This window comes from Astatotilapia calliptera, chromosome 15, assembly GCF_900246225.1.
Source record: "Astatotilapia calliptera chromosome 15, fAstCal1.2, whole genome shotgun sequence".
NCBI classification, from domain to species: domain Eukaryota; kingdom Metazoa; phylum Chordata; class Actinopteri; order Cichliformes; family Cichlidae; genus Astatotilapia; species Astatotilapia calliptera.
Window position 1 is genome coordinate 38,251,759 of NC_039316.1, and position 23,929 is coordinate 38,275,687.

At 41.3% G+C, this 23,929-nt stretch overlaps 2 protein-coding genes across 3 annotated transcripts in view; one reads left to right on the plus strand and one right to left on the minus strand.

Moving 5' to 3' along the window:
- apc2 (APC regulator of WNT signaling pathway 2) overlaps window positions 1-23,929 on the minus strand; it is a 46,359-nt gene that overhangs the window by 14,156 nt on the left and 8,274 nt on the right. The window contains exons 2-7 of one of the 2 annotated variants that reach the window (XM_026194173.1): window positions 20,774-20,935; window positions 9,338-9,428; window positions 7,565-7,919; window positions 7,038-7,146; window positions 6,782-6,895; window positions 5,864-5,938 (exon numbers count right to left, since the gene is read on the minus strand). In XM_026194173.1, coding sequence (XP_026049958.1) covers window positions 5,864-5,938; window positions 6,782-6,895; window positions 7,038-7,146; window positions 7,565-7,919; window positions 9,338-9,428; window positions 20,774-20,914 — 885 coding nt within the window. In that variant the 5' untranslated portion in view covers window positions 20,915-20,935. Of the gene's footprint in view, window positions 1-5,863; window positions 5,939-6,781; window positions 6,896-7,037; window positions 7,147-7,564; window positions 7,920-9,337; window positions 9,429-11,760; window positions 12,296-20,773; window positions 20,936-23,929 lie in introns of those variants that run through there. The other variant, XM_026194174.1, reaches the window with a different exon arrangement.
- On the plus strand, window positions 2,381-5,857 carry LOC113037272 (E3 ubiquitin/ISG15 ligase TRIM25-like). Its single transcript, XM_026194175.1, has 5 exons — window positions 2,381-2,410; window positions 2,990-3,797; window positions 4,045-4,201; window positions 4,305-4,342; window positions 4,676-5,857. The coding sequence occupies exons 2-5, from the start codon at window positions 3,074-3,076 to the stop codon at window positions 5,233-5,235; spliced, it is 1,479 nt and encodes a 492-aa protein (XP_026049960.1). The 5' UTR covers window positions 2,381-2,410; window positions 2,990-3,073; the 3' UTR covers window positions 5,236-5,857.

Consider the following 23,929-nt stretch of genomic DNA (forward strand, 5'->3'; position numbering starts at 1 on the left):
CAATCATCCACAGAGTCAGAGACTGTGAGATAGGCTACTGCCACCATCAGGTCACGCTGAGCTTTTGCCACAAGAATCTTATTAAAGACGCCTCTCAGAACATTTTTATGGACTGCTCTTTCTGTAATCTTTTTATCATCTGTTTTTAATCCCCTGTAAAGTTATAAATCCTTTTAAAAAGACATTCATGTTTCAAATTTGTGAGCAACACAAAATAAATTCCTTCTGTCTCTACTGTTGTCATGGAGACAGATATCTTTAAACCTGGATAAATAAAACCAGGACAGATCCTGAATCCCAAAGCAGGAGAAGAGCTGGAGCTGTTGTAATTTGGGTGAATTGACCCTTTTAATGAGGTGATATTTGTTAGTACTGTCTGGCATCCACGTATCCATTTCTGTGGTCTCATTATTCTCAGAGGGAGGCAGAGCAGAGAAAAGAAGCACCGATTCGCTCTCTTTATCTCAGACACACTTGCTCAGTGCCAACCCTGCAGCTTGGCAACAGCCAATCGTAACGCAGCTCTGAGCTACATAAAAAAACAGGTTTCTCTGCACAGCAACGAGTGGAAGCTGAAGAGCAGGAGAGCGGAGCTGCTTAAAATCTGTTCTGTCTGTTTTTATTTTTTCTTCACTCTCTGATGCATTTTAAGAAATAACACTTTTTCATAGGAGCCACAAATGAAAGGTTTTCACCTAATTGACACACAGCTGGCAGATCACTGATAAACTGATGGTTCTACAGAGTTTTTCAAATAAGTTCAGGTTTGCTGCAATCACCAACAATCCTTCTTTATAAAGCTGAATTTCTTTACTCATATAATTTTTTATACATTTTTCTAGTGTCAGAAAAAAGTAAAATCAAATCAAAAGGTCCCGAGTTTGTTGTTATAAAGAACCATTAAACGAACAAGTATTTACATTTCAGATAGATATAAGCAGTATCTGCTGGGCTGAAAAATCAGTTAAAATCACCAGCGTGAGCTTGCAGAACCCAGCAGGCAGGACATAGGATCAGCTTTTTGAGTCACTCATTTGGCAGAAGGCTCAGTCCATCTGGACCAATACCTCACAAAAACAGTTTCTTTCCATCTGCAGTCGGAAAGAACTTTTAATTAACATGTTACACTTATATGCACTTATTTTTTAATAATTTTGCACATTGGACACACTTTGAGGTCCAGGCAGCGCCTTCGATTAGCTGATGCCAGCCATAGTGGACAGCTAGCATCTACAGCTGCTTGTGTCAGCATCCAGGTGTGAATAAGAGGCAACACCTCGAATCAAGTTTAAGCCTTAGTCTCATTTAAACAGGTGACTTATTTTTAAAAAGCATTATCCCTGGTACAGTTGCTAAGATGGAAAGTTTAGCTGCAGAGACCAAAACTGGCTGTAAATGTGTTTATTTCTGCTGTAAAGTTGGTCATTCTAAAAATGCGTGTTTTTGAGGATTAACTTCCTTTTCAAAGCCGCCACATGCAGCCATTAGAGGAACTGCAGCCTTCCACTCTTAATCTGTGGCTTCTTTTTCCAGCTCTGGAGGCTAATGCTCAGTAAACATGAGCTATCCCATTTTTTAAAAATGCAAAAGTAAGTAATGAAAATTAATATGCAAAATGCTTAGCATCATAAATATAAGATGCCAGGATTTAGTTTTATTGGGAAAAATATAACTGCTACATCTCACTTCACATCTGACCAAATACTAACACTTGACTGATAAATCATTTTTGTTTCGGTTTAGCTGTAAAGCTGCACTGACTGACCTTTATCAGAAATGAGTTTAAAGCACCTTTGAGATACAAACAGTTTTTGCTCAGTTATTGAACTGAATATCTAATTTCTGGGATTTTCTTATGGAGCACTTGGTTCCACATCAAAGACTGTTTATGTGTGAAGAAAGAAAGTCTGGGAAGAAACATTGTTATTGCTTTTTGTATTGCACCCAATGGTCTGCTGTCAGACATTTGTTGTGCATAAGAATGCCGACCAGTTGCGCAGGTAAAATAATAATAATAATATTTTAAATTTCAGGCCATGTTACTGGACTGGACTGCTGTGTACATTGATGGTCAGTGGTAGTCCAACATGTAGTTTCTGCTTCAGGGCACCGGACCATGTGACTACAGCCATGCAACTGAACTTGACTTCATATTTCGTCACAGCAGAAGCAAAGTGGAAGCACTCCCCACAGCCAACCAATCGTCTGCTCTGCAGTAAGGTGAAAACATGGAGACAAACTGGTTGAACCAGAAACCAGTTCAGAAATGCAAGAAAACCAGAGGGAGACACAGATTTACAGCAGAGACAGAGTGTGTGTCTGTGTGTGTGTGTGTGTGTGAGGCCTTGGTGTTTTGTTTTCAAATCTTTTCGTGGTTCGCAAATGAAAAAAGAAGAAACGTGAAGCAGATGTGAGTATTTCAATGAGACGCTGTTGTTAAGAGTAGATTATTGGATTAACTCCTAACAAGCCTAAACATGACCTGAGATTTACCAACTACGTATGAACGCGCTTTCTGTTTCTGTGAAATCTGGATTCAGAAAATCATATGATTCAAGTATTTCTTTAAAAGGACCGAATCAGCTGTTTAGACAGGAAATGGTCGTATTTTTAAATGCAGCAGACTGAATATTAATATCTGTCATTCAGAGCTCAGGAGAAATTTACCAGTTACTTTCTTTCTGTCCAGAAGAAACATTTTAGTTCCTGAAAATTTTTTAGAGAACATGTATTTTGTTATTTGTCATTGTTTAGCTAGAATTGGGTTAGAGAGGAAGTAGTCTGAGCAAACTACCCCGGGTTCCCCTTTCACCAGACCAGAAGGGATTTAGAATCCTTACTTTGACCTGGAAAATCTCCCTTTGGAGGCATCCAGATGGCATCCTGGTCAGACACTTGAAGAGCCCTGCTGTCTCCTTAAAATCCTTTTATTAGCAGTGCTACAGTCAGAAATCAAATTTATCATTTCCACACATGTCTGTTCGTACAGGTGATCCCCACAGCCTAAATATCAATATCTTAAAGATTGCTGTGAACACGTCACAAGGATTAAAGAGTTTCACAGAACAACAAAATGAGCCACAGTGAAAAACCTTCAGAGCAACAGGATGAGACAGAGACTGACATACACGAGGACGACAAACTTCACCTAGAGGACTGTAACGGTAAAGATGATCAGGCGAGAGATTTACTCAAGACGAGTCAGACGGAGAAAAGGTCGGTCAGCCCGCTCACTCTTTTCAAAGAGGACTTGAGCCAGTTCAAGGAAGGACTGTTGAAAGTGTTCAAGGACAAAGACACAAATCCTAAAACAACACAGCCACCAGAAAAGCCGACCAGCACTCTGACTCTGCTCAAAGAGGACTTGAATCATTTCAAAGAAGACATCTCCAGCATCTTCAGAATCGGCCTTTCAAAGGAGCATGAAGACAAAGATGGTGCTGCAAAGCTAGATTCCTCCAACGCTGTCAAGATAAAAGCCACTAAAGCTGAAAGAAGTGACGAGTCCCTCCTGAATCTGTTCAAGAGAAGTAATCTTTCAAAGATTACCCCCAAAACAAACGATCGTCAGGAAGTTAGGAAGACACTCCCAGTAAAGGCAGAGGAACAAACGGATAATGGATTTACCAACAAAAACCCAATTAGCACCGAGGAAACTAATAACAATACGACGGAGAGGCTGAACGACTCAGGCGACAGCAAGCTGGATGCAAATGTTTCCCAGGAGGTAACTGAGAGGAGGAAGGCTTCCTCTGAAACACAACAGAGCCAGGAGGCGATGCATGCATCAGAGAAAGGTGCGTCCTGCTTTAAAAAACCCACACATGTTTACAGTCAAACTCTACCACAGCTTCTGGTTTTTATTATTTTGTCATATTCATATGTGTGTTTGTGCGTCTGATGAAAATTGAAGGTAAATTAAATTTTTTTTTCTTCATTCAGCTTCAAATGAATCAAATCTGCTGAAGTTGTTTAAACAATTAGATCAAACAGATGGATCGAAATCTTCATTTGATTATTTTTCTATTCATTTATTTTCTTCAGTTGATCAGTTAGGTGAGAACGGGAAGGGGGGACATGACTCGTCAGCGCCGTCAGGAGAGGAAGAGGAAGAAGATGAACCTTCAGAAACAGTTCAGTGTCCTTTGATGTCTAGGCTCACTTTGATCGCTGTGGGAAACACCGACAAAGCAGACCTCAAGTGAGCCAAACCATTTCAAACATTCGATCTCCAAATAGATGTAATTGCAACGCTGATCAGATGTTACATGTTTTTTATGCTGTGACTGTTTCTGGTCTTTTAGGGAGTTGCCAGGAGGACACCTGTGGGCACTGAAAAACTGTAATTGTACCTCTGCTTCTTTAATGTCTCTGTGTCTTTAAAGGCGACTTTAAAACCCTTTAATTTCCAATACCTTAATTTTTCTATAAAATCTCCTGGTAATGTTCTCCCTGAATAATAGTTCCAATCTAGCTGTGAGATTTTGGGATATTTGACAGGGTGGTATCGCAGCCTATAATCATTAAGTACTGACTCTAATTTCCTTCAAGAAAAAACACTTTTTAAAGTAAAGACCATTAAATGTAATTACTCATTCTGAGAATGGCTGTTCATGAGGTGGTCATGTCCCAAGCTCAGTCCCGGGCTAATCAGCTTCTCCTGTTTCACCTTCAGTTGCCCACTACCTGACCCTTGACCCCAACACTGCCAACTCTGAGATCCTTCTAACTGACAGTAACAGGAAGGCAACTCGTGTCTGGTCAGACCATCAATACTCGGAGCATCCGGAGCGGTTTGAGTTCTGTCCTCAGGTTCTGTGCAGGGAGGGACTGCTCGACAAGGTGTACTGGGAGGTGGAGTGGAGAGGTGGTGCTGACATCGGTGTCACCTACAACAACATCTCTAGAGATGGAGACACAGTGAACTGCCTGCTGGGACACAACGAGCGTTCCTGGACTGTGGAGTGCGCAGAGGGAAGCTACACTCCGTGTCACAACAGAAAGAGGTTAAAGTCGCTCTCACCTGAGAACTTCACCCACAGAATTGGTATCTATCTAAACTGGCCTGCAGGTGCTCTGTCCTTCTACTGCGTCTCTCAGGACATGATGGTCCACCTCCACACTTTCAGCTGCGCCTTTACTGAGCCACTGTACCCGGGGTTCTGGGTGTGGGCATACAACGGCTCAGTGTCTCTCTGTCATGTGGAGTTGGAGTGGGAACATGCACTAAAGTGACAACAGGACGACCCCAGGATACCCAAATGAGACTTTTCTCATGGCTGAGAGCATCATGTGGAGTTATTCATCAGTGTTACTCATTGTTGGAGCAATGCAGTCTACCTCCATGCTGTAGGAGAACTTCTGAGGGCAAATTTTCAGGGGAGTGGGACCATGGGGCGGGGCTTCAGAGGTAGATTGGGGGCGGGGTTTCAGAAGTTGGACAACGCAGTGAGAGCAGTGATGCAAAAACTATACCCACAGCTTTGCAAATAACACGTTATGTGATGAAACATCAAACTACATCGATATAAACACGACTTCCTTATTCTGTCTGAATTCATGCTGATATCGTTTCAAAAATCACGACACTGGATCACAGCAATCATGAATACTAACCTTTCCTGCTTTTTTCTAGCAACAGATTTTTACACATTTCTGCTGTTGGTCACCCACAAGAAAAAAATCCACCAGCATCAGACACCAGAAGCCTCAGCTGACCAATCACAGCTCTTATAGTCGCCATGTGACATCTCTGCATCCAATTAAAGCGTCTACAGAATTCATCACTAACACATTTAATGCACAAATATCCTGTGGATTCACACACTGCTGTGTGTGTGTTAGAGTGTACAGTATATCTGACCTGCAGCTGGCTCTCCTGACTCCCTCGGGCCTCCTGCAGCTCTTTCTCCAGCTGCTCTAGACGAGCAACACGCTTCTGCAACACACACACAGACACACACATTTCAGATGCATCCAGATGTGTTTTTTCCACCAGCAGTTGTCGCTGACACAGCTCATGGGCAGAAATCTCTAGTCGCTGTAGTTTATAATCTAATTATTCTGACATGTCATCATGAATACCGGGACTGATGACTCAAGCTGTGGATTTGCACTTTATTCACGGCCATTTTGTTCCCACGACGAACCCTCTGCGTGGATTAGGGTTCTCACGATAATTCACTTCAGTTATATTACTGTGATATCCAGGGTTAAAAAAGAAAGTAACAACGTTGGCTATCGCATGGCTCATCAAGAGTTACATTTGACATGGGGTTTCTGAGAGATTTGCCTACTATAATATACCCGTTCACAGCAGCTGTTTAAATTCATGGAGGCTTTGACTTTGCTTCATTACACATGTGAACTGTTTGTGATGTGGACGCTAACACAGGTGGGTAAAGCAGCTGACTGCCTACTAGGCCTCACATCCACTTGCTGGCAGTTACTGATGTTGACCTGTTTGCCGTATTCGTACTGTTGATGACACATTTCAGTGCAGTTATGTGACAGATAATCGGACACACTGTGAGGTTAATTATACTAATAAAGATGTGTGAGAAATTCTGGTGGTTACTTAGGACTGACTGGCAGGTGTGTGTTTGTGTGATGAACCTACACGTTTGGGCCAAACTGAGACAGCACTAGCTAGTTTATCCAAACACGACCTACAGCGGTGGCCAAACTTCAGAAACGGACTTCATAAAACTATGGAAATGTCAATGTCCAGTGTTTGGCTTCTTTCAGTTGTTATTAAGGAAACTGAGTTGATCAAACTCACCTGCGTCCTGTGAACCACCTCATCACTGGTGCCGAAGCGTTCCTCCATCACAGACCGGATCTTCTGAGCATCGAACTCCAGCTTCTGCCGGATCATGTCTATCTGTAGTGAAAACTGTAGCAGCAGAAACACACCGAGGTCAGAGGTCAAAGGTTTCTCTGATTACTGGACAAAATAACAAGTCCATGTATGAGTAAAAACACCCAAAGGTTGCATTCCTGTGGTTATATCCTTTATTATATCAATAAACTCTCACCGTGTCAATGCGTGGCAGCTGGGCCAGTTTCTGTGACAGCTCCTCAAGCTGGCTGAAGAACCAGCAGCGCTCCCTCTCTTCTCGGTCAATTTCCCCCAGCAGGAGGTCCCTGTAGATAGTTGTAACCGTTATTATTATATCATAACCATACATCATAACACTGACAGGCTAAAACCTGATTAGCATCAAGTAAGGCGGAGCTTATTGCCATTCGTTTGGTGGCTACATCAGATGAAAAGCTCTTCATCTTAACTACCATGGAACAAGTTACATTAGCCTGCAGGTCTAATTTCCTTTTAGAAAAAGTTTTTTTTTTGGACATTTCACAATTAAACACTACTTATATTGTGTTATTATACATTTCATTATTTAAAATCTTAAAAAATTGCTGATTAATCAGCTCTCTCACACGTTGTGTCATCTGTAAACTCAGATGAAGGCTCTGGGTCCGTGAACTTGACTGTACCAGTCCCATGTGACCTCCCACCCTGAGGTGCCTCAGTTAATATTTATGGAAATCAGCTTACCTCTCCTTGCACAGCTCGTCCAGGTGATGGTCAATCACTCGTCCGTCTGCTCCAGTGATCATAGCTATTTTGGGCGGGGCTCCATCCAGGAAGTGATGCGGCAGGATGACAGCGGCAGTCTTCCCGGCAGACACTGTGCTTTGACAGGATGCCGATCGGTGAGGACTCCTACCTCTGCTTACTGCGGCCATCGAGGAGGAGGAGGAGCACGAGGACGGGGCCAGAGCTAGGTGATCATCTAGTTCTGCACCTCCGCCAACACCTGGCCCCGCCCCTCCTAGGCAGCCTGTCAGCAGCCTCAGGTTATGAGGTTGATGTTTGAGTTCGTAGTAATTGGTGAGGTCCATGTGGAGTTCTGAGGGAGGAGGAGGAGGAGGTGAAGGAGGGTCAAGAGCCATCAGATCAACAACTCAGGCTCTACTTTTAAATCTGGTTTATTTAAAATTGGAATTTCTGCCTATGATGTAACAGCAGCCCCGGGATATTCAGCGTTTGATTTTAGAATTACAGTCACTATCTTTTATTCGTCAATAATACTCTTCAGCATATTTATACTCACATTTTTTGCAATATTTCTGCATAAAATTATTTTGTTAAAGGACTTATACTGTGTTTAATCCATTAAGTGTCCGCACTGACAGAGGCGAGGCTCAGGGCAGCTGTGGCTACAATGTAGCTGCCATCACCAGTGTGTGAATGGGTGGATGACTGGATGTGTAAAGCGCTTTGGGGTCCTTAGGGACTAGTAAAGCACTACATAAATACAGGCCATTTACATCTGGTCATTTCTATGCAGGTGATAGGCTTGTCTTCATTTTGCTTATTGTGATCTAACATTATATTTAAGGAAAAAAAACAACAAACATCTCCACTTTTTTCAGACTTTAACAGCAAATCTGTTTTTTCTTTGGATGTTTTGGTGTTTAAATGCTAAATTTCTGTGACTCATAAAACGTGTAAACAAAAATATTCTGTCATTAGCAACAATCTATATTTTATTTAAATGCTCTGTCATAAAATCTGTCATCTGTCTGTCCCCGGCTGGCTTTCACTGGTTACCAGTACCATAAATAATACTAAAACACTCTATTTTTTAACTGGACCACCACTTTTAAGTTTGTATGGTTACATTTGAAGTAAAGTTGTCTAAATTCAGCATTAATGCAGCTAAACTGTTGGTTTTATGTTTATTAATTAGACTGATTTAATTTCAGTTGTGTAGCTGAGTTGACAGACAGCTGAAGTCTATAAACACATCTGTCAGCTGGAAATGAACAAATTCCTGTCCAGACAAAGTAATTGACAATAACTGGCTATTTAACTGAATGAGGCCTGGCTTGCTGGAGCCAATCAGATTAGCTGAATGAGTCAATCTGCTTTCTCTGTAAGTGATGATTAGTCTCACTGGAGGCTCTGAGCTCTGAGCTTCACACACCAGCAGAGTCAGGTAGGTGCAACCGGGACAGAAATTAGAAGGAAAATTACTACAATTAAGGGGGAAATGTAGTCTCCAGATGTACAGTGACTAAACAGACAGTTATAACCTTCTCTCACTGTGATTTTAAAGCAAATTATTGTCAACATAAACCATTTTTTCTAAATCCAGAAAAAAGAGACGAGCAAATCTGAACCTGGTTCTCAAGTTGTAATGTTGTTCAGTATGAGGGGAACTTTCTGGGGGTGAACATCCCAAGTTCCTTAAATGGTTCCTAGAAAATGGTCCTCAGGCAGAAACAATCCTCAAATTACAAAAAAGTCAAGCCAGATTTCGACCTTTAAGCTGGTGCAGCACGTCGCTCCTTCCAGACGATGCCAGGGTCCCTGCCTCCTGTTCCAGCTTACTCTGCAGTTGTTTCAGCACCTCCTAAGAAGAAAACAACATGAATGTATCCGGGTGAAACTCCACAAAAGACATTTCCAGGTCAAAAGGTCACTTCCTTGTCAGGGGCTGGGTCTGAGACCCAGTGTTTTGTGTTATCATTCATCTTTGATTTCATCGTGGTTTATCTCTGCTAGTGTTTTGGTTTCCTTTTTGTATTTCTAACTAGTATTTCTTGATTTCTAGTCTTTAGGTTGTGTTTCTGTGCCTCCCCTGTGTTCGGTGTTTCTACTCTGTGCCTTCCTGTCTCTGTTCTCTTGTCATCCTTGCCTCTGTGTTTGTGTGTTTCCGGTTTTACTTTGAAAGTCTGGTTTCTGCTTTGCTTCCTTTGTCTTGTTATGTCAGATTAGCTCCAGCTGTGCCTCCCCAGGTGTTTCCACTTCCCTCATTATAAACCCTTGTGTGTATTTAAGTCCTCTGTCTCCTTCTCTTCATGTCAGGTTGTCTGTTGTCTTCATGTCAAGTCATGCTCACAGAGTCTTGTTTTCTGCTGTCGTACTTATGTTTGGATTATTTCACAGTCATGTTTTTGGATGTTCCTGTTCAGTTTCATGTTGTCTCTTGTCCTCATTTTCATGGTTAGTTTTATTTTTCCAGTTTAGGTTTTAGTTAAGTTCTTTGTTTTGTCTCGCCTTGTTTGGCTATCTTTTCATCAGCCTAAATAAACGTCTTGCTTTTTATTATACTTAGTTTCCTCTCCTCCGCGAGTGCTTTTGGGTCAGCTTCGCAAACACTTCCCTCCTGATCTCGTTCTTCTTGGTCTCATCTACTACAAAAATACACTCGCTACAGTAAAGTGATTAATTGTAACGTTGAGTGGTGAGTGTTTTTAAATGAGTGTTAGATGTAATAATTCCTATGCTGGATTTGTATTTAAGGTCAATATAAAACTTCCATAGTGAAATATAAATTAAAAAAAAAAATTAATTACACATAACATATAATGTAATTGCAATGAGGTATTTCTGTAGTCTATTGATACTAGATAGTGGAAAAGGGGTGGGATTAAATAAGTTTATGCTTCTTCCTGCTCCTTTTTGAACATGAACGTTATTTGGAGTTGTGGTTGCTCGTTTTCCTTTTGTTTTGCTTTGTTCATTTGTCTCTTTTAATTCTATTTTGTTGTACTTTTTCAACATGTTCAAAATAAAGATTCAATCAATCAATCAAATTGCCCATTTAACCTCCTAGGACCTGGCGTCCACATATGTGGAAATTTTGCTCTACAAGGGCCTGATATCCACTTACGAGGACATTATACTGCCTCTATTTTATCAAAATTTAAAACGAATATCCTCAATTAAGCAGTAAAGTATCTTATATATAATAACATAAGCCTTTTGGGGTCCTTCTGTGAGGCGTATTATTGTTGGTCTTGTAGCCTGTAAGGTATATTTGATTTAAAGCGGACTTGATAACAACAAAGAAGCTTCAAACATCACGGAGAAGTCATTTTCCCTCATTTTTAAAGTCCGGTTTTATTCTCACTTTATTCTGTGACCTACTTTGTATTGCTTCTGGAAACTGAAAGAACTGACTAACCCTCTTTTGTGTTTTTGTTGTTGAAGTATACATTAAAACACACTTTCATTACAAACTTGTATTTTAAACGTTTTTGTGTCATTTTGGTATTCATATAGATTGAGCTGTGCACAGAGAAACATGTCTTCTGTGTTTCTCTGTATGCATTAAAGCTTATATTCAAAATCCAGCAAATCCCACTTACATGGACGTTGTTTTTGCATATTCCAGGAACGCAGAGACAAATGAATGAAATCCGCACAGTGCGAGCAGTGCAGGGATTTTTGTGGTATTAAAAACATTTTCTCTTACAGTCTAGAAAGATTATCCTCCGTGTACAAGCAGGAGCGATTAGTCTCAGTGAAAGCTCTGTTTTTCTTCTGCAGTTGACAAAGACTTGGTTTCCCACCAAAATAAATAAAACTCAGCTATTGAATCTCATGAGATCTGTGGTTAAACCACCATGAAGTTACTACTTACAGGTATTAAACTGAATATATTAAAATGACTGCAGTATAAACATTAGTTGCTACATGACACACAGAAATATCTGATGACTGTTAGTGATTTTTTTCAAACTAACCAGACAAAATGATTTTTTGATTTATCTTCATTTTTATCCTGACTGATGAGATTAATAAACATAAAAAGATAATAATCCCTAAAAGCAGCAGATAAAACGTCACCTCATCACTGATAGAGATAAAAAGCAGAATAAAAAGCAGTCCTTCCTTCTCACCAGCTAGTTGTAATCTATCAGTTTGGATATTAAAGGTGTTTTTATCAGTTGACTTACCTGCTACAGGTGAACTTGGTGCAGCAGTGAACTCTGTGTGTATGTCTGCTCTCTCCGTTCTCTGTCCTGGTTCTGACTAAAACCTGCTGATCTCTGCCTCATAATCTAGCTGCTCTCAGCATCTGGACACGTGAGTCAGTGCGTACATGTGTACATGAACATGTGTGTCTGTGTGCCTGCAGCTGATGGGATTTACATCCAGCAGCCTTTAAGTCTTGGCCTGATTCACAGCCTTCTCGCTCTCAGTGTGAATTTATTCATTATTCTGACGTAGAAATAGCTGATTTGATTAAGATGTCTGATTACGGGCTATAAAATTCAAAAATATGAAAGAGAATCTGAATTTAAAGGTTTATTTTTTAACATCAGGATTAGCAGTTTGAACAAATAATCCTAAAATAATCTTAATATGAAATCAACAAGCTTAAGAAGAGTACACGTGACCCTGGAACCATGTTATGGACATTTTATGTTCAGCCCAGCTGGTTACTGACATGTCGGATTTTTTATTCTGTTTCGGTGTGCAACTTTGCCAAAACAATGTGGGACTCTGTAGTGACATGTTTAGCCGCATGTTCTCCTTAAATTGCTGGCTGTCTGAGTGGTGTCCCAGAAACGATGTGGGCTTCATAGATAATTGGCAAACCTTCTGGAGGAAACCTGGTCTTGTTAGGAGAGACGGCATCCATCCCACTTTGGATGGAGCAGCTCTCATTTCTAGAAATATGGACAAATTTATTAAACCCCCCAAAATATGACTATCCAGAGTTGGGACCAGGAAGCAGAGTTGCAGTCTTACACGCCTCTCTGCAGCTTCTCTCCTCCTGCTACCCCCCCAAAAACCCATCTCCATAGAGACTGTGTCAGCTCCCAAACAGACAAAAACAAACTAAAAACCAGCAACAAACAACTTAAACATAAACAATCACAAAGAAAGAACAATACAGTATCCACATCTGAACCAAAGAGTAAAACAGTGAAATGTGGATTATTAAATATTAGGTCTCTCTCCTCCAAGTCTCTGTTAGTACATGACTTAATAATTGATCAACACATTGATTTACTCTGCCTTACAGAAACCTGGTTGCAGCAGGATGATTATGTTAGTTTAAATGAATCAACACCCCCGAGTCATTCTAACTACCAGAAATCTCGAAGCACAGGCCGAGGGGGAGGTGTGGCAGCAATTTTTCACACCAGCCTATTAATCAACCAAAGACCCAGACAGACTTAATTCATTTGAAAGCCTGATGCTTAGCCTCGTCCACCCCAGCTGTAAAACTCAGAAACCAGTCTTACTTGTTATCATCTATCGTCCACCTGGGCCTTACACAGAGTTTCTGTCTGATTTCTCAGACTTTTTATCTGATTTAGTTCTCAGCTCAGATAAAATAATTATTGTGGGTGATTTTAACATCCATGTAGATGCTAAAAATGACAGCCTCAACATGGCATTTAATCTGTTATTAGACTCAATCGGCTTCTGTCAAAATGTAAAAGAACCCACCCACCACTTTAATCACACTCTAGATCTTGTTTTAACATATGGCATAGAAACTGAACATTTAACAGTGTTTCCTGAAAACCCTCTCCTGTCTGATCATTTCCTGATAACATTTACATTTACAATAATTGATTACACAGCGGTGAAGAGTAGACTTTATCACAGTAGATGTCTTTCTGAAAGCGCTGTAACTAAGTTTAAGAATATAATCCACCCACTGTTATCATCTTCAATGCCCTGTACCAACACAGAGCAGAGCAGCTATCTGAACGCTACCCCAACAGAGGTCGATTATCTTGTTAATAATTTCACCTCCTCACTACGTACGACTCTGGATACTGTAGCTCCGGTGAAAACTAAGGTCTCTAATCAGAAGTACCTGACTCCGTGGTATAATTCTCAAACACGTAGCCTAAAGCAGATGACTCGTAATCTGGAGAGGAAATGGTGTGTCACAAATTTAGAGGATCATCATTTAGCCTGGAGAAATAGTTTGCTGCTTTATAAGAAAGCCCTCCGCAAAGCCAGAACATCTTACTATTCATCACTGATTGAAGAATAAGAACAACCCCCTGTTTCTCTTCAGCTCTGTAGCCAGGCTGACAAAGAGTCAGAGCTCTTTTGAGCCAACCATCCCTTTAACGTTAACTAGTAATGACTTCATGAACTTCTTCACAAATAAAATTCTTATCATTAGAGAAAAAATGACCAGTAATCAAGATAAGATAAGATAAGATAAGATAAGATAAGATAAGATAAGATAAGATAACCTTTATTAGTCCCACACGTGGGAAATTTGTTTTGTCACAGCAGGAAGTGGACAGTGCAAAAGTTATGACGCAAAAATTAGAATACAATAAGAATAAATACAGTACACAGCTGTACAGAATAGAATAAAATAATATACTATATACAGTAGAATAAAATAGAATAAAAATATACAATAAGATAAAAATAGAATACGAATGCTATATACAACTGAGTAAAAATACAACGATGCCAGAAAAGATTATTGCACTTAGTGTTATTGCACATGTGTGGATGTGTGTGCTTGTTCAGTTAAAGTCTTTGTTGTGGAGTCTGACAGCAGTGGGGAGGAAAGACCTGCGAAATCTCTCCGTCCCACACCGTGGGTGCCGCAGTCTCCCACTGAAGGAGCTGCTCAGTGCTGTCACAGTCTGCTGCATGGGGTGGGAGACGTTGTCCAACAGGGATGACAGCTTAGCCGCCGTTCTCCTGTCACTCACCACCTCCACTGGGTCCAGAGGGCATCCTAGAACAGAGCTGGCCCTTCGGATCACCCTGTTCAGTCTCTTCCTGTCCCCAGCAGAGATGCTGCCGCCCCAGCAGACCACACCATAAAAGATAGCAGAAGCCACCACAGAGTCATAGAAGGTCTTCAGGAGTGGGCCCTCCACCCCAAACGACCTGAGTCTCCGCAGCAGGTACAGCCTGCTCTGCCTTTCCTGTAGAGGGCGTCTGAGTTATGAGTCCAGTCCAGTCTGTTGTTCAGATGAACACCAAGGTACCTGTAGCTGTCCACAGCCTCAATGTCCATACCCTGGATGTTCAGTGGTTGCAGTGGAGAATGCTTGTGCCTGCGGAAGTCTACCACCAGCTCCTTGGTTTTACTGGCGTTGATCTGGAGGTAGTTCAGCTGGCACCAGTCCACAAAGTCTTGAGTCAGTCCTCTGTACTCCTTGTCGTCCCCATCAGTGATGAGGCCGACTATTGCAGAGTCATCAGAGAACTTCTGCAGGAAGCACTGGGTGGAATTGTGGGAGAAGTCTGCAGTGTAGATGGTGAAGAGGAACGGAGCCAGAACCGTTCCCTGTGGGGCCCCCGTACTGCAGACGACCCTGTCCCACAGATGTAATATTATCTACAGCTACTCTTAGTACCATTGATGTTAAGTTTGACTCTTTTTCTCTAATTGATCTTTCTGAGTTAACTTCAATAATTACTTCCTCCAAACCATCAACGTGTCTTTTAGACCCCATTCCTACAAAACTGCTCAAAGAAGTCCTGCCATTAATTAATGCTTCGATCTTAAATATGCTCAACCTATCTCTAATAATCAGCTATGCACCACAGGCCTTCAAGCTGGCTGTAGTTAAACCTTTACTCAAAAAGCATCTCTAGACCCAGCAGCCTTAGCTAATTATAGGCCAATCTCCAACCTTCCTTTCATATCAAACATCATTGAAAGAGTAGTTGTCAAACAGCTAACAGATCATCTGCAGAGGAATGGTTTATTTGAAGAGTTTCAGTCAGGTTTCAGAGCTCATCACAGCACAGAAACAGCTTTAGTGAAGGTTACAAATGATCTTCTTATGGCCTCTGACAGTGGACTCATCTCTGTGCTTGTCCTGCTGGACTTCAGTCCAGCGTTCGATACTGTCGACCATAATATCCTATTAGAGCGATTAGAACATGCTGTAGGTATTACAGGTACTGCGCTGCAGTGGTTTGTATCATATCTATCTAATAGACTCCAGTTTGTGCATGTAAATGGAGAGTCCTCTTCACACACTGAGGTTAATTATGGAGTTCCACAGGGTTCAGTGCTAGGACCAATTCTGATTACATTATACATGCTTCCCTTAGGCAGCATCATTAGAAGACATAGCATACATTTACACTGCTATGCCGATGACACCCAGCTCTATCTGTCCATGAAGCCAGATAACACACACCAATGAGTTAAAATGCAGGAATGTCTTAAAGACATAAAGACCTGGATGGCCGCTAACTTTCTGCTTCTTAATTCAGATAAAACTGAGGTTATTGTACTCGGCCCTGAAAAGCTTAGAAATATGGTATCTAAGCAGATTCTTACTCTGTATGGCATTACCTTGGCCTCCAGTAACGCTGTGAGGAACCTTGGAGTCATTTTTGACCAGGACATGTCCTTCAATGCACATATTAAACAAATATGTAAGACTGCTTTCTTCCATTTGCACAACATCTCTAAAGTTAGAAATATCCTGTCTCAGAGTGACGCTGAAAAACTAGTTCATGCATTTATTACTTCCAGGCTGGACGACTGTAATTCATTATTATCAGGAAGTCCTAAAAACTCCCTGAAAAGCCTTCAGCTGATCCAAAATGCTGCAGCAAGAGTCCTGACAGGGACTAGAAAGAGAGAGCAGATTTCTCCTGTTTTGGCTTCCCTTCATTGGCTTCCTGTTAAATCCAGAATTCAAAATCCTGCTCCTCACATACAACGTCTTAAATAATCAGGCCCCATCTTATCTTAATGACCTTGTAGTACCATATCACCCTATTAGAGCACTTCGCTCTCGCTCTGCAGGCCTACTTGTTGTTCCTAGAGTATTTAAAAGTAGAATGGGAGGCAGAGCCTTCAGTTTTCAGGCCCCTCTTCTGTGGAACCAGCTTCCAGTTTGGATTCGGGAGACAGACACTATCTCTACTTTCAAGATTAGGCTTAAAACTTTCCTTTTTGCTAAAGCATATAGTTAGGGCTGGACCAGGTGACCCTGAATCCTCCCTTAGTTATGCTGCAATAGACGTAGGCTGCCGGGGGATTCCCATGATGCATTGAGTTTTTCCTTTCCAGTCACCTTTCTCACTCACTATTAGGGGTGCAATGATACACAAAATTCACGGTTCGGTTCGATACTTTGGTGTCACGGTTCGATATTTTTTCGATACAAAAAAAAATGTTCATGCCTTTTTAATTTGTCATTTATTAAATTTTCACAGCACATTCCGCACCACATCTCTGTGCGTTCATCATTTGTTTGAAGCCAGCTCACCTCCTGCAACTACTTTTCCGAGAATACGTGCTTCTTTTGTGGTTCGGACTCCTTCTGACATTTGTTTGGCGGTGGAGGAACACCAAAGTAATTGCTTAAAGGAGCTTCTTCGACATCTTTAAGAGTTCTAAACAAATGTCTGTCCTCCTGAAAATCTTATGTATGCAAACACGCGTTGCAACTTCTTATCTTGTGCACATTTTTTATTTTGACAGCGAATGCGCACCTGCGGACCACTTATGTGCAGCCCTGGTTATTTAGCTCGTCATATTGCAGCCACAGAAATTATTTTGTCCATGAAACCATAAAGCTGCACTTTCTTTTTGCCTTATAGTCTGATTTGTCATAACTTTTCCGTTTTGTGGTAAGCTTTTCTTTGGCTGTCACTTCTTCACCCTGACCTGTCTTATTTGGCTCAGCAGAACTGAAATGCTTTTACACACTCACTCACATAAGCTCAGCGATTCTCTGCGCGATCAACCTCTCACATGTTTAAGCTGCGGGAGATTTCACTTGTCATGTTTGCATAGTAAGCTAACGATTAATAAGACGATGTCAGAGGAATTGGTGCACAAATTATCATCACTCACAGATCAGTGCTGTCGCTCTCTATACACAGTTCGCACGATTGCAAAGTGAAAGCAAAAAAACAAGCGCAAATTCAAACGTGATTTCAATATGTCACATATTGACAGTGGCTCACCGATGCCAATGACATAATTACCCAGCTACATTTCTGAAAGAATGCAAAAGCATTGACATATATTTTTCCCACAATAGCCCGACGGGCAGGGAAGAGATAGATTTCGGTAGCCCGACTGAAAAAATCGCTAGCCCCAGGATGTCGGGCTAGCGATATTGCAAGCCCTGTATCTGATTGAGGAATCACTCATCTTTGGAAAAGAGAGTTTATTACAGAGAAATGTCTCTTTCCAAAATAAAAGCTATACTATCCGCTTCTTCTGGGCTATATTCTCAGCAGCATAAGGAGAATCATGTGCTAACAGCTGTCTAAATGACTCGGCTAAAGTTAGTAGCATGCTTGTTGTTTTTGTCTTTGCACTAGGATGATGTCGGCGTAAATGTGCAGTCATATTCGTTGTGTTCCCGCTAGTGCTTTCAGGTTAATCTCGTTGAAATGACCTTAACGCCACAACACGGCAAATCTCCGTTAACGAGCTACCGCCGATCGCCCCGTGCGTGGGGCTAGACGGCCAACACGTTAACGAGCTAACTGCGCTAACACACTAGTTCCCACCCATGTAATTAAGCATTGCATGGCACATCCAACATACTGTTTTACTTTAGTCCATGACGCGCTTACCTTCAGGGTCATATGTCACATGAAAACCAAAATAATTCCAAACGCCAGATCTGAATGAGGTTCAATTTGCTTGTTGCAAGGAGAGCTTAACTTCTGTCTCGCTAGCTTGCCCTGCGCTCTTCCTTCTGACTATGCTGTCTGTGTTGAGCGCTCAGTGGATCTGCGCTCGACAGTGCAGCCTAGGCGGAGTAGTCGAACACAGATTCACTGAGCGCTCAACACAGACAGCATCGTCAGAAGGAAAGTTGATAAAATAAATTAAAAATTTTGTATTGTTCGATACATATGCGTACCGAACCGAAAGCACTGTATCGAACGGTTCAATATCGATACGAATATCGTTGCACCCCTACTCACTATGTGTTAACAGACCTCTCTGCATTGAATCATATCTGTTATTAATCAGAATCAGAATCAGAATCAGAATACTTTATTGATCCCTGGGGGAAATTATTTTTTGTTACAGTGCTCCATTTTAAACCAACATTAAGACAAGACAGACAATACGCTAACTAAGAATAGTACAATATATACATATATATACATACATACATACATAAGTCACTCATAAATAAATAGTTGGAAAAGAAACATGTGTAGTTGTAGCAGCAAACAGTGTGTTAAGTGGATGCGTTGTACAGGGAGCCACAGGCAGGAAAGATTTCCTGTGTGGTTCAGTGGTGCTTTTCGGTAATCTCAGTCTCTCACTGAACGAGCTCCTGTGACTGACCAACATGTCATGGAGTGGGTGGGAGGTGTTATCCAACATTGTCTTTATCTTGGACAGCATCCGCCTCTCCGACACCACCTTGAGGGAGTCCAGCTCCATCCCCACAACATTGCTGGCCTTACGGATCAGTTTATTAAGTCTGTTGGCATCTGCGACCCTCAGCCTGCTCCCCCAGCATGCAACAGCATAGAGGATCGCACTGGCCACCACAGACTCATAGAAAATCCTCAGCATTTTCTGGCAGATGTTGAAGGACCTCAGTCGCCTCAAAAAATAGAGACGACTCTGGCCCTTCCTGTAAAGTGCTGTGGTGTTTTTAGCCCAGTCCAGTTTATTGTCAATGTGTACTCCAAGGTATTTATAGTCCTCCACAATGTCAACACTGACCCCCTGGATTGAAACAGGGGTCAAGTGTTTCCTGGTCTTCCTGAAGTCCACGATCAGTTCCTTGGTCTTTGCCACGTTGAGCTGCAGATGATTCTGCTCACACCACGTGACAAAGGAGTCGACCACAGCCCGGTACTCTGTCTCATCATCCCTGCTGATGCATCCAACCACCGCAGAGTCATCAGAAAACTTCTGAAGATGGAGGTCTCTGTGCAGTGGCTGAAGTCTGTGGTGTAGAGGGTGAAGAGGAAGGGGGAGAGGACAGTCCCCTGTGGTGCCCCTGTGTTGCTAATCACCTATTAACCTCTGTCTCTCTTCCACAGCATTTCTTTATCCTGTCTTCCTTCTCTCACCCCAACCGGTCGCAGCAGATGGCCCCGCCCCTCCCTGAGCCTGGTTCTGCCAGAGGTTTCTTCCTGTTAAAAGGGAGTTTTTCCTTCCCACTGTCGCCAAAGTGCTTGCTCATAGGGGGTCATATGACTGTTGGGTTTTTCTCTGTATCTATTATTGTACAATCTACTGTGCAATATAAAGCACATTGAGGCGACTTTTGTTGTGATTTGGCGCTGTATAAATAAAATTGAATTGAATTGTTTGTGTGTGTTGTGCTAGGGCAGACCAGTTCATGCATGGCTCGGGACTTTGTTTCAACCACATTATTATTGTGATAAATCTTAAAATCAAACTCATTAAAAATATTAGATATAGTTTAGCAAGTTTAACTCTGTAATTTCATTATTAAATATAAGTTTACAGTAAAGAATTATTTAGCAATAAACGGAGGAATATGAAATTAGGTGGAACCACAGATAAAAGATAAAAGACAAAACCAGCTGGTGAGGGAAGTCCTATTTTTGAAATCTCCACTTGGGCATTATAACAATCACCATGTTGCCTGTTTGGAAATAGACATGAAGAGCAACGGGAATATTTGACATGGCAGCACCCTGTCGATCCAAAAACACCCTACATCATCTCCTGCTTTATGGTCTTTGTTTACTCTAGCATAATTCGTTTTATGTTGAAATTTTTGAAACCATAAACTCAGCTGGTAAGTGTTTAATGAGGTCACACATTATTTCAGTAGTATGCTTGTTTCCCGTAGTTCTTCAGCACAATCAGACTTCTTTTACAGCCAGAGGAGTCACCCCCTGCTGGCCATTAAAACAAGAAAAGTTTCAGACACTTCCTGCTCTGCCTTGACTTTAACTACGCCCATCATTTATATGCAATTTACGGGTGGAACCAGCGGCTGCAGAGAGGCTCGAAGTGCTTCGATCGTCACTGACCTTCATGCCGAATGTCTCGGTCTCAAGCTTGGACAGGTGGTTTGAATTATCCTCCAGCTCCCTCCTCAGGTGGGAGTTCTCCTTTCGGAGCGCCTCCACCTGGTGGGCCAGCTGGTCGTAGGAAGCCACGGTGTTGGCCATCTTCACACTCTGCAGCGCCTCCTGCAGGAACACACACACATAAGAGGATGGTTAAAAGCTGGAGGCAGGTCTGATGACATCACACAGGCAGCAACTACCTGAAGCTGAACGGGAGGAGTGTGTGAAAGTATGAGTGATGGGTAACTTTGCTTCCTCGCCTCCTCCGGGCAGGACGCTCTTGTTAGATAACATATTATCTAAGTTCTCCTCGGGCTTTTTCCCCTTTCCAGTCAGCTGATCCTGAAACAGCCCGAGCTTCAAATTTTCCACTCAGTCACGTCTCATATTTCTGCATTAGACTTCCGCAGTACTCTTCACAACTGTGTCGCACATAAAACAACCACGTCTCCTAAAAACGGCCTCAAACTCAATTATGTGCAGCTACAAATATCTCATTAAGGAAACATCATTTTTTTACATTTTCTTTTTGATTTTTAAAAAAATGATGTTTAGCACTTTTGAGTTAAAAGATTTAAATCTTTCGCTTCAACAATAATGATTTTCAAGCGGTACAAATAAAGCAAAATGCGTTTGTTTGACTTAAGGGTGTAATTTTCAGTACCTAGAAATAATTACTGGTTCTTTTACTTAAAATGCAAATTTCATTTAAGAATACCTTTTTTTAAAGTACCAATTTAACGTAGTGACTTTAGAGGTAAAGAAAAAACTATATTTCCCATTCTCACACTTCTGTTATTATAAAGTGTCAGAACTGCATTATTTATAAGACAAGAGAAGATAATATATATTGCTGCAGTAACACAAAGGCCAAAAAATAAACATAACCTTTGAACAAATTGCTGAAATAACATAGAGTAGTCTGATGAAATAGATTTATATATTTACATCTCAATGAAAAAGGTTAATTTAGCAATAAAATATATATTAAAAAGTTAGATACAGAAAAACAGTAAAAGGGCTCTGTGTTTTCTTTTACTGTACCTACACTTTAAGTATGGGTAGGAACTGGTATTAAACATTAATGCCAGTATTTCAAGAAGCTACATTCATAAAAACATTGAGATGTGTGACATGTAAGTGTGCGCACACGTCACTGAAACATCTAAGTTTGAATATTAGGTTAACAAAGGTCTTAAAGGTAGCCTGATATCAGCTCCAACTGCAGGAACACACAAAGAAGAACAGAGGAGTGTTTGGTGACGCAACACAGATAACAAATAAATTGAATAAAAATAAATCTTATTTGAAAGGCACAGATGCCTGAGTGCTTTGAGCTGAGCCCAAGCCTGAGTTTTGTGATCTGCTTCATAAAAATAACCATTTCAGCGACAAATCGGTGCATAAATATTCATCAAAATTCAGGAAATCAAGCTTCTCAAAATTTCCCATGGGAGACCACTGTTTAAAATGTCAGGGGTTTGGGAAAGACAATTACGAGAGTTGTGCATCATGAACACATTTGTGCACAATGCATAGTTAAAATGATGAAGAAACAAATGTTAAAACCAGATGAATGCATGAATGTCACACTGAGGCTCTGTGACAGTTAGGGTCAGAGCTGCACATGCTCAGTGTGGTTTTTAGTCCAAACCAGGGTGTGACCTTCACTGCAGAGAAGTGGCAAACAGAGACGCACACTGCCGTTTGTTTGTGTTGCGTTGTGAATAAACTGACGCTACTGTCCTGCGTCTGGTTCCTATTCAGATGTTTTCAAGGATTTTCTTTTGTCAGGTTTCTGTCCAGCTCAGCAAATGTGGAGTCAGTGCACCAAATGTCACTCCTGCATTCATTATGAGAGGCTGACCTCCTCTTCTCCTCTACTCTCCCTCCTCTGCCTCTCAGGGGATTGTGGGTAAGAGCTGCAGGTCTGAGAGAGGCAGCAGGATCCAGATTTTATTGGATGTGATCTCGTGTTACAGGAAGATTGCAGAGGACTGAGGCTCTGTACCACCCTTTGATTTGATCATGGACCGCATGTGCTGCACTTTGCTTTTTTATCAATTTATTCACAAAGTAATAACTGTACATTTGGCGAATGGCAGCTTTCACTCTGCTGGTTTTATTAGTGGATGGAATAACAGACAACGGGCTCCTCAAAAGAGAGACACCTCAAATCTGTTAATAATCATTTGTCTCCAAGAAAAGATAGTTTCAGTCAGTTTAGTCGGCAGGGCAGTACATTAGCTTCACCCATGGAGCACAGAAATGCTCATTGTCTCTGACAGTGATGAATGACTCAGCATCCTAATCCAATAAATCTCTCTAAATCCATCTGAGAGCTGAACTCCTGAAGAGTAGCAGAAGCAGCAAAAACCATCATTCTGGTCCTTCATTTAGTTTTTACGAAAAACTTTCTGCTGTAGGAGGCCACAAAGACATCTACAAATCATTACTAAGTAACATACAAATAATATGATAGAAGTTCAGTCACTAAAAAGGTGAATTTTAGCGAGTGACCTAAACCTACCCACATATTATTTGTCTAACATTTCCATTAAGGGAATTAAAGATAATCCAGAGGTCCTTTTCAAAGTACTGCAGCCGAGGTGAAGCACAGCAGCCAGCTGGCCACACCCGCCAGTGTCATCACCCAGCTTTCCATCAAACCTCACGTTATGCCATAAAAAATTTCAATGGGTTAAAAATTATACCCACTGTAAAGTTGGAATAATGGTCACAAAGAAGGAAATTTAGCACTAGGCTATAAACTTTTTTTTTCTTTAAATTTGGACATTTTGCGAGTCTCTGGGAATTTACTCGCTGTTGGACACGGCCTCAAGTAGCCATTAGATGAACTACAGTTTTTGGCACTTATACTGACCTATGCTGACAATCGGTGCTGCCATAAGTTGATATCACTCTGATGAACTCCATTAATGTCCATCATCACAACAAGCAAAGCCCAGGTCCGGATCACTCTTTGGGTGTGTTACCTATTTGGATACTGAAACCACTGCACATAGTAATAACTTCAATAACACGCTATAAAAGGAGCTTATTATTATTATTAAATGTCAAAACAAACAAACAAAACAAATCTGTTTGAAAGGAGGC

Coding starts and splice junctions, on each gene's coding strand:
- LOC113037272 (XM_026194175.1), top strand. CDS start 3,074: ATGAGCCACAGTGAAAAACCTTCAGAGCAACAGGATGAGACAGAGACT. Junction 3,798..4,044: donor GATGCATGCATCAGAGAAAG/GTGCGTCCTGCT, acceptor TATTTTCTTCAG/TTGATCAGTTAGGTGAGAAC. Junction 4,343..4,675: donor CCTGTGGGCACTGAAAAACT/GTAATTGTACCT, acceptor TTTCACCTTCAG/TTGCCCACTACCTGACCCTT.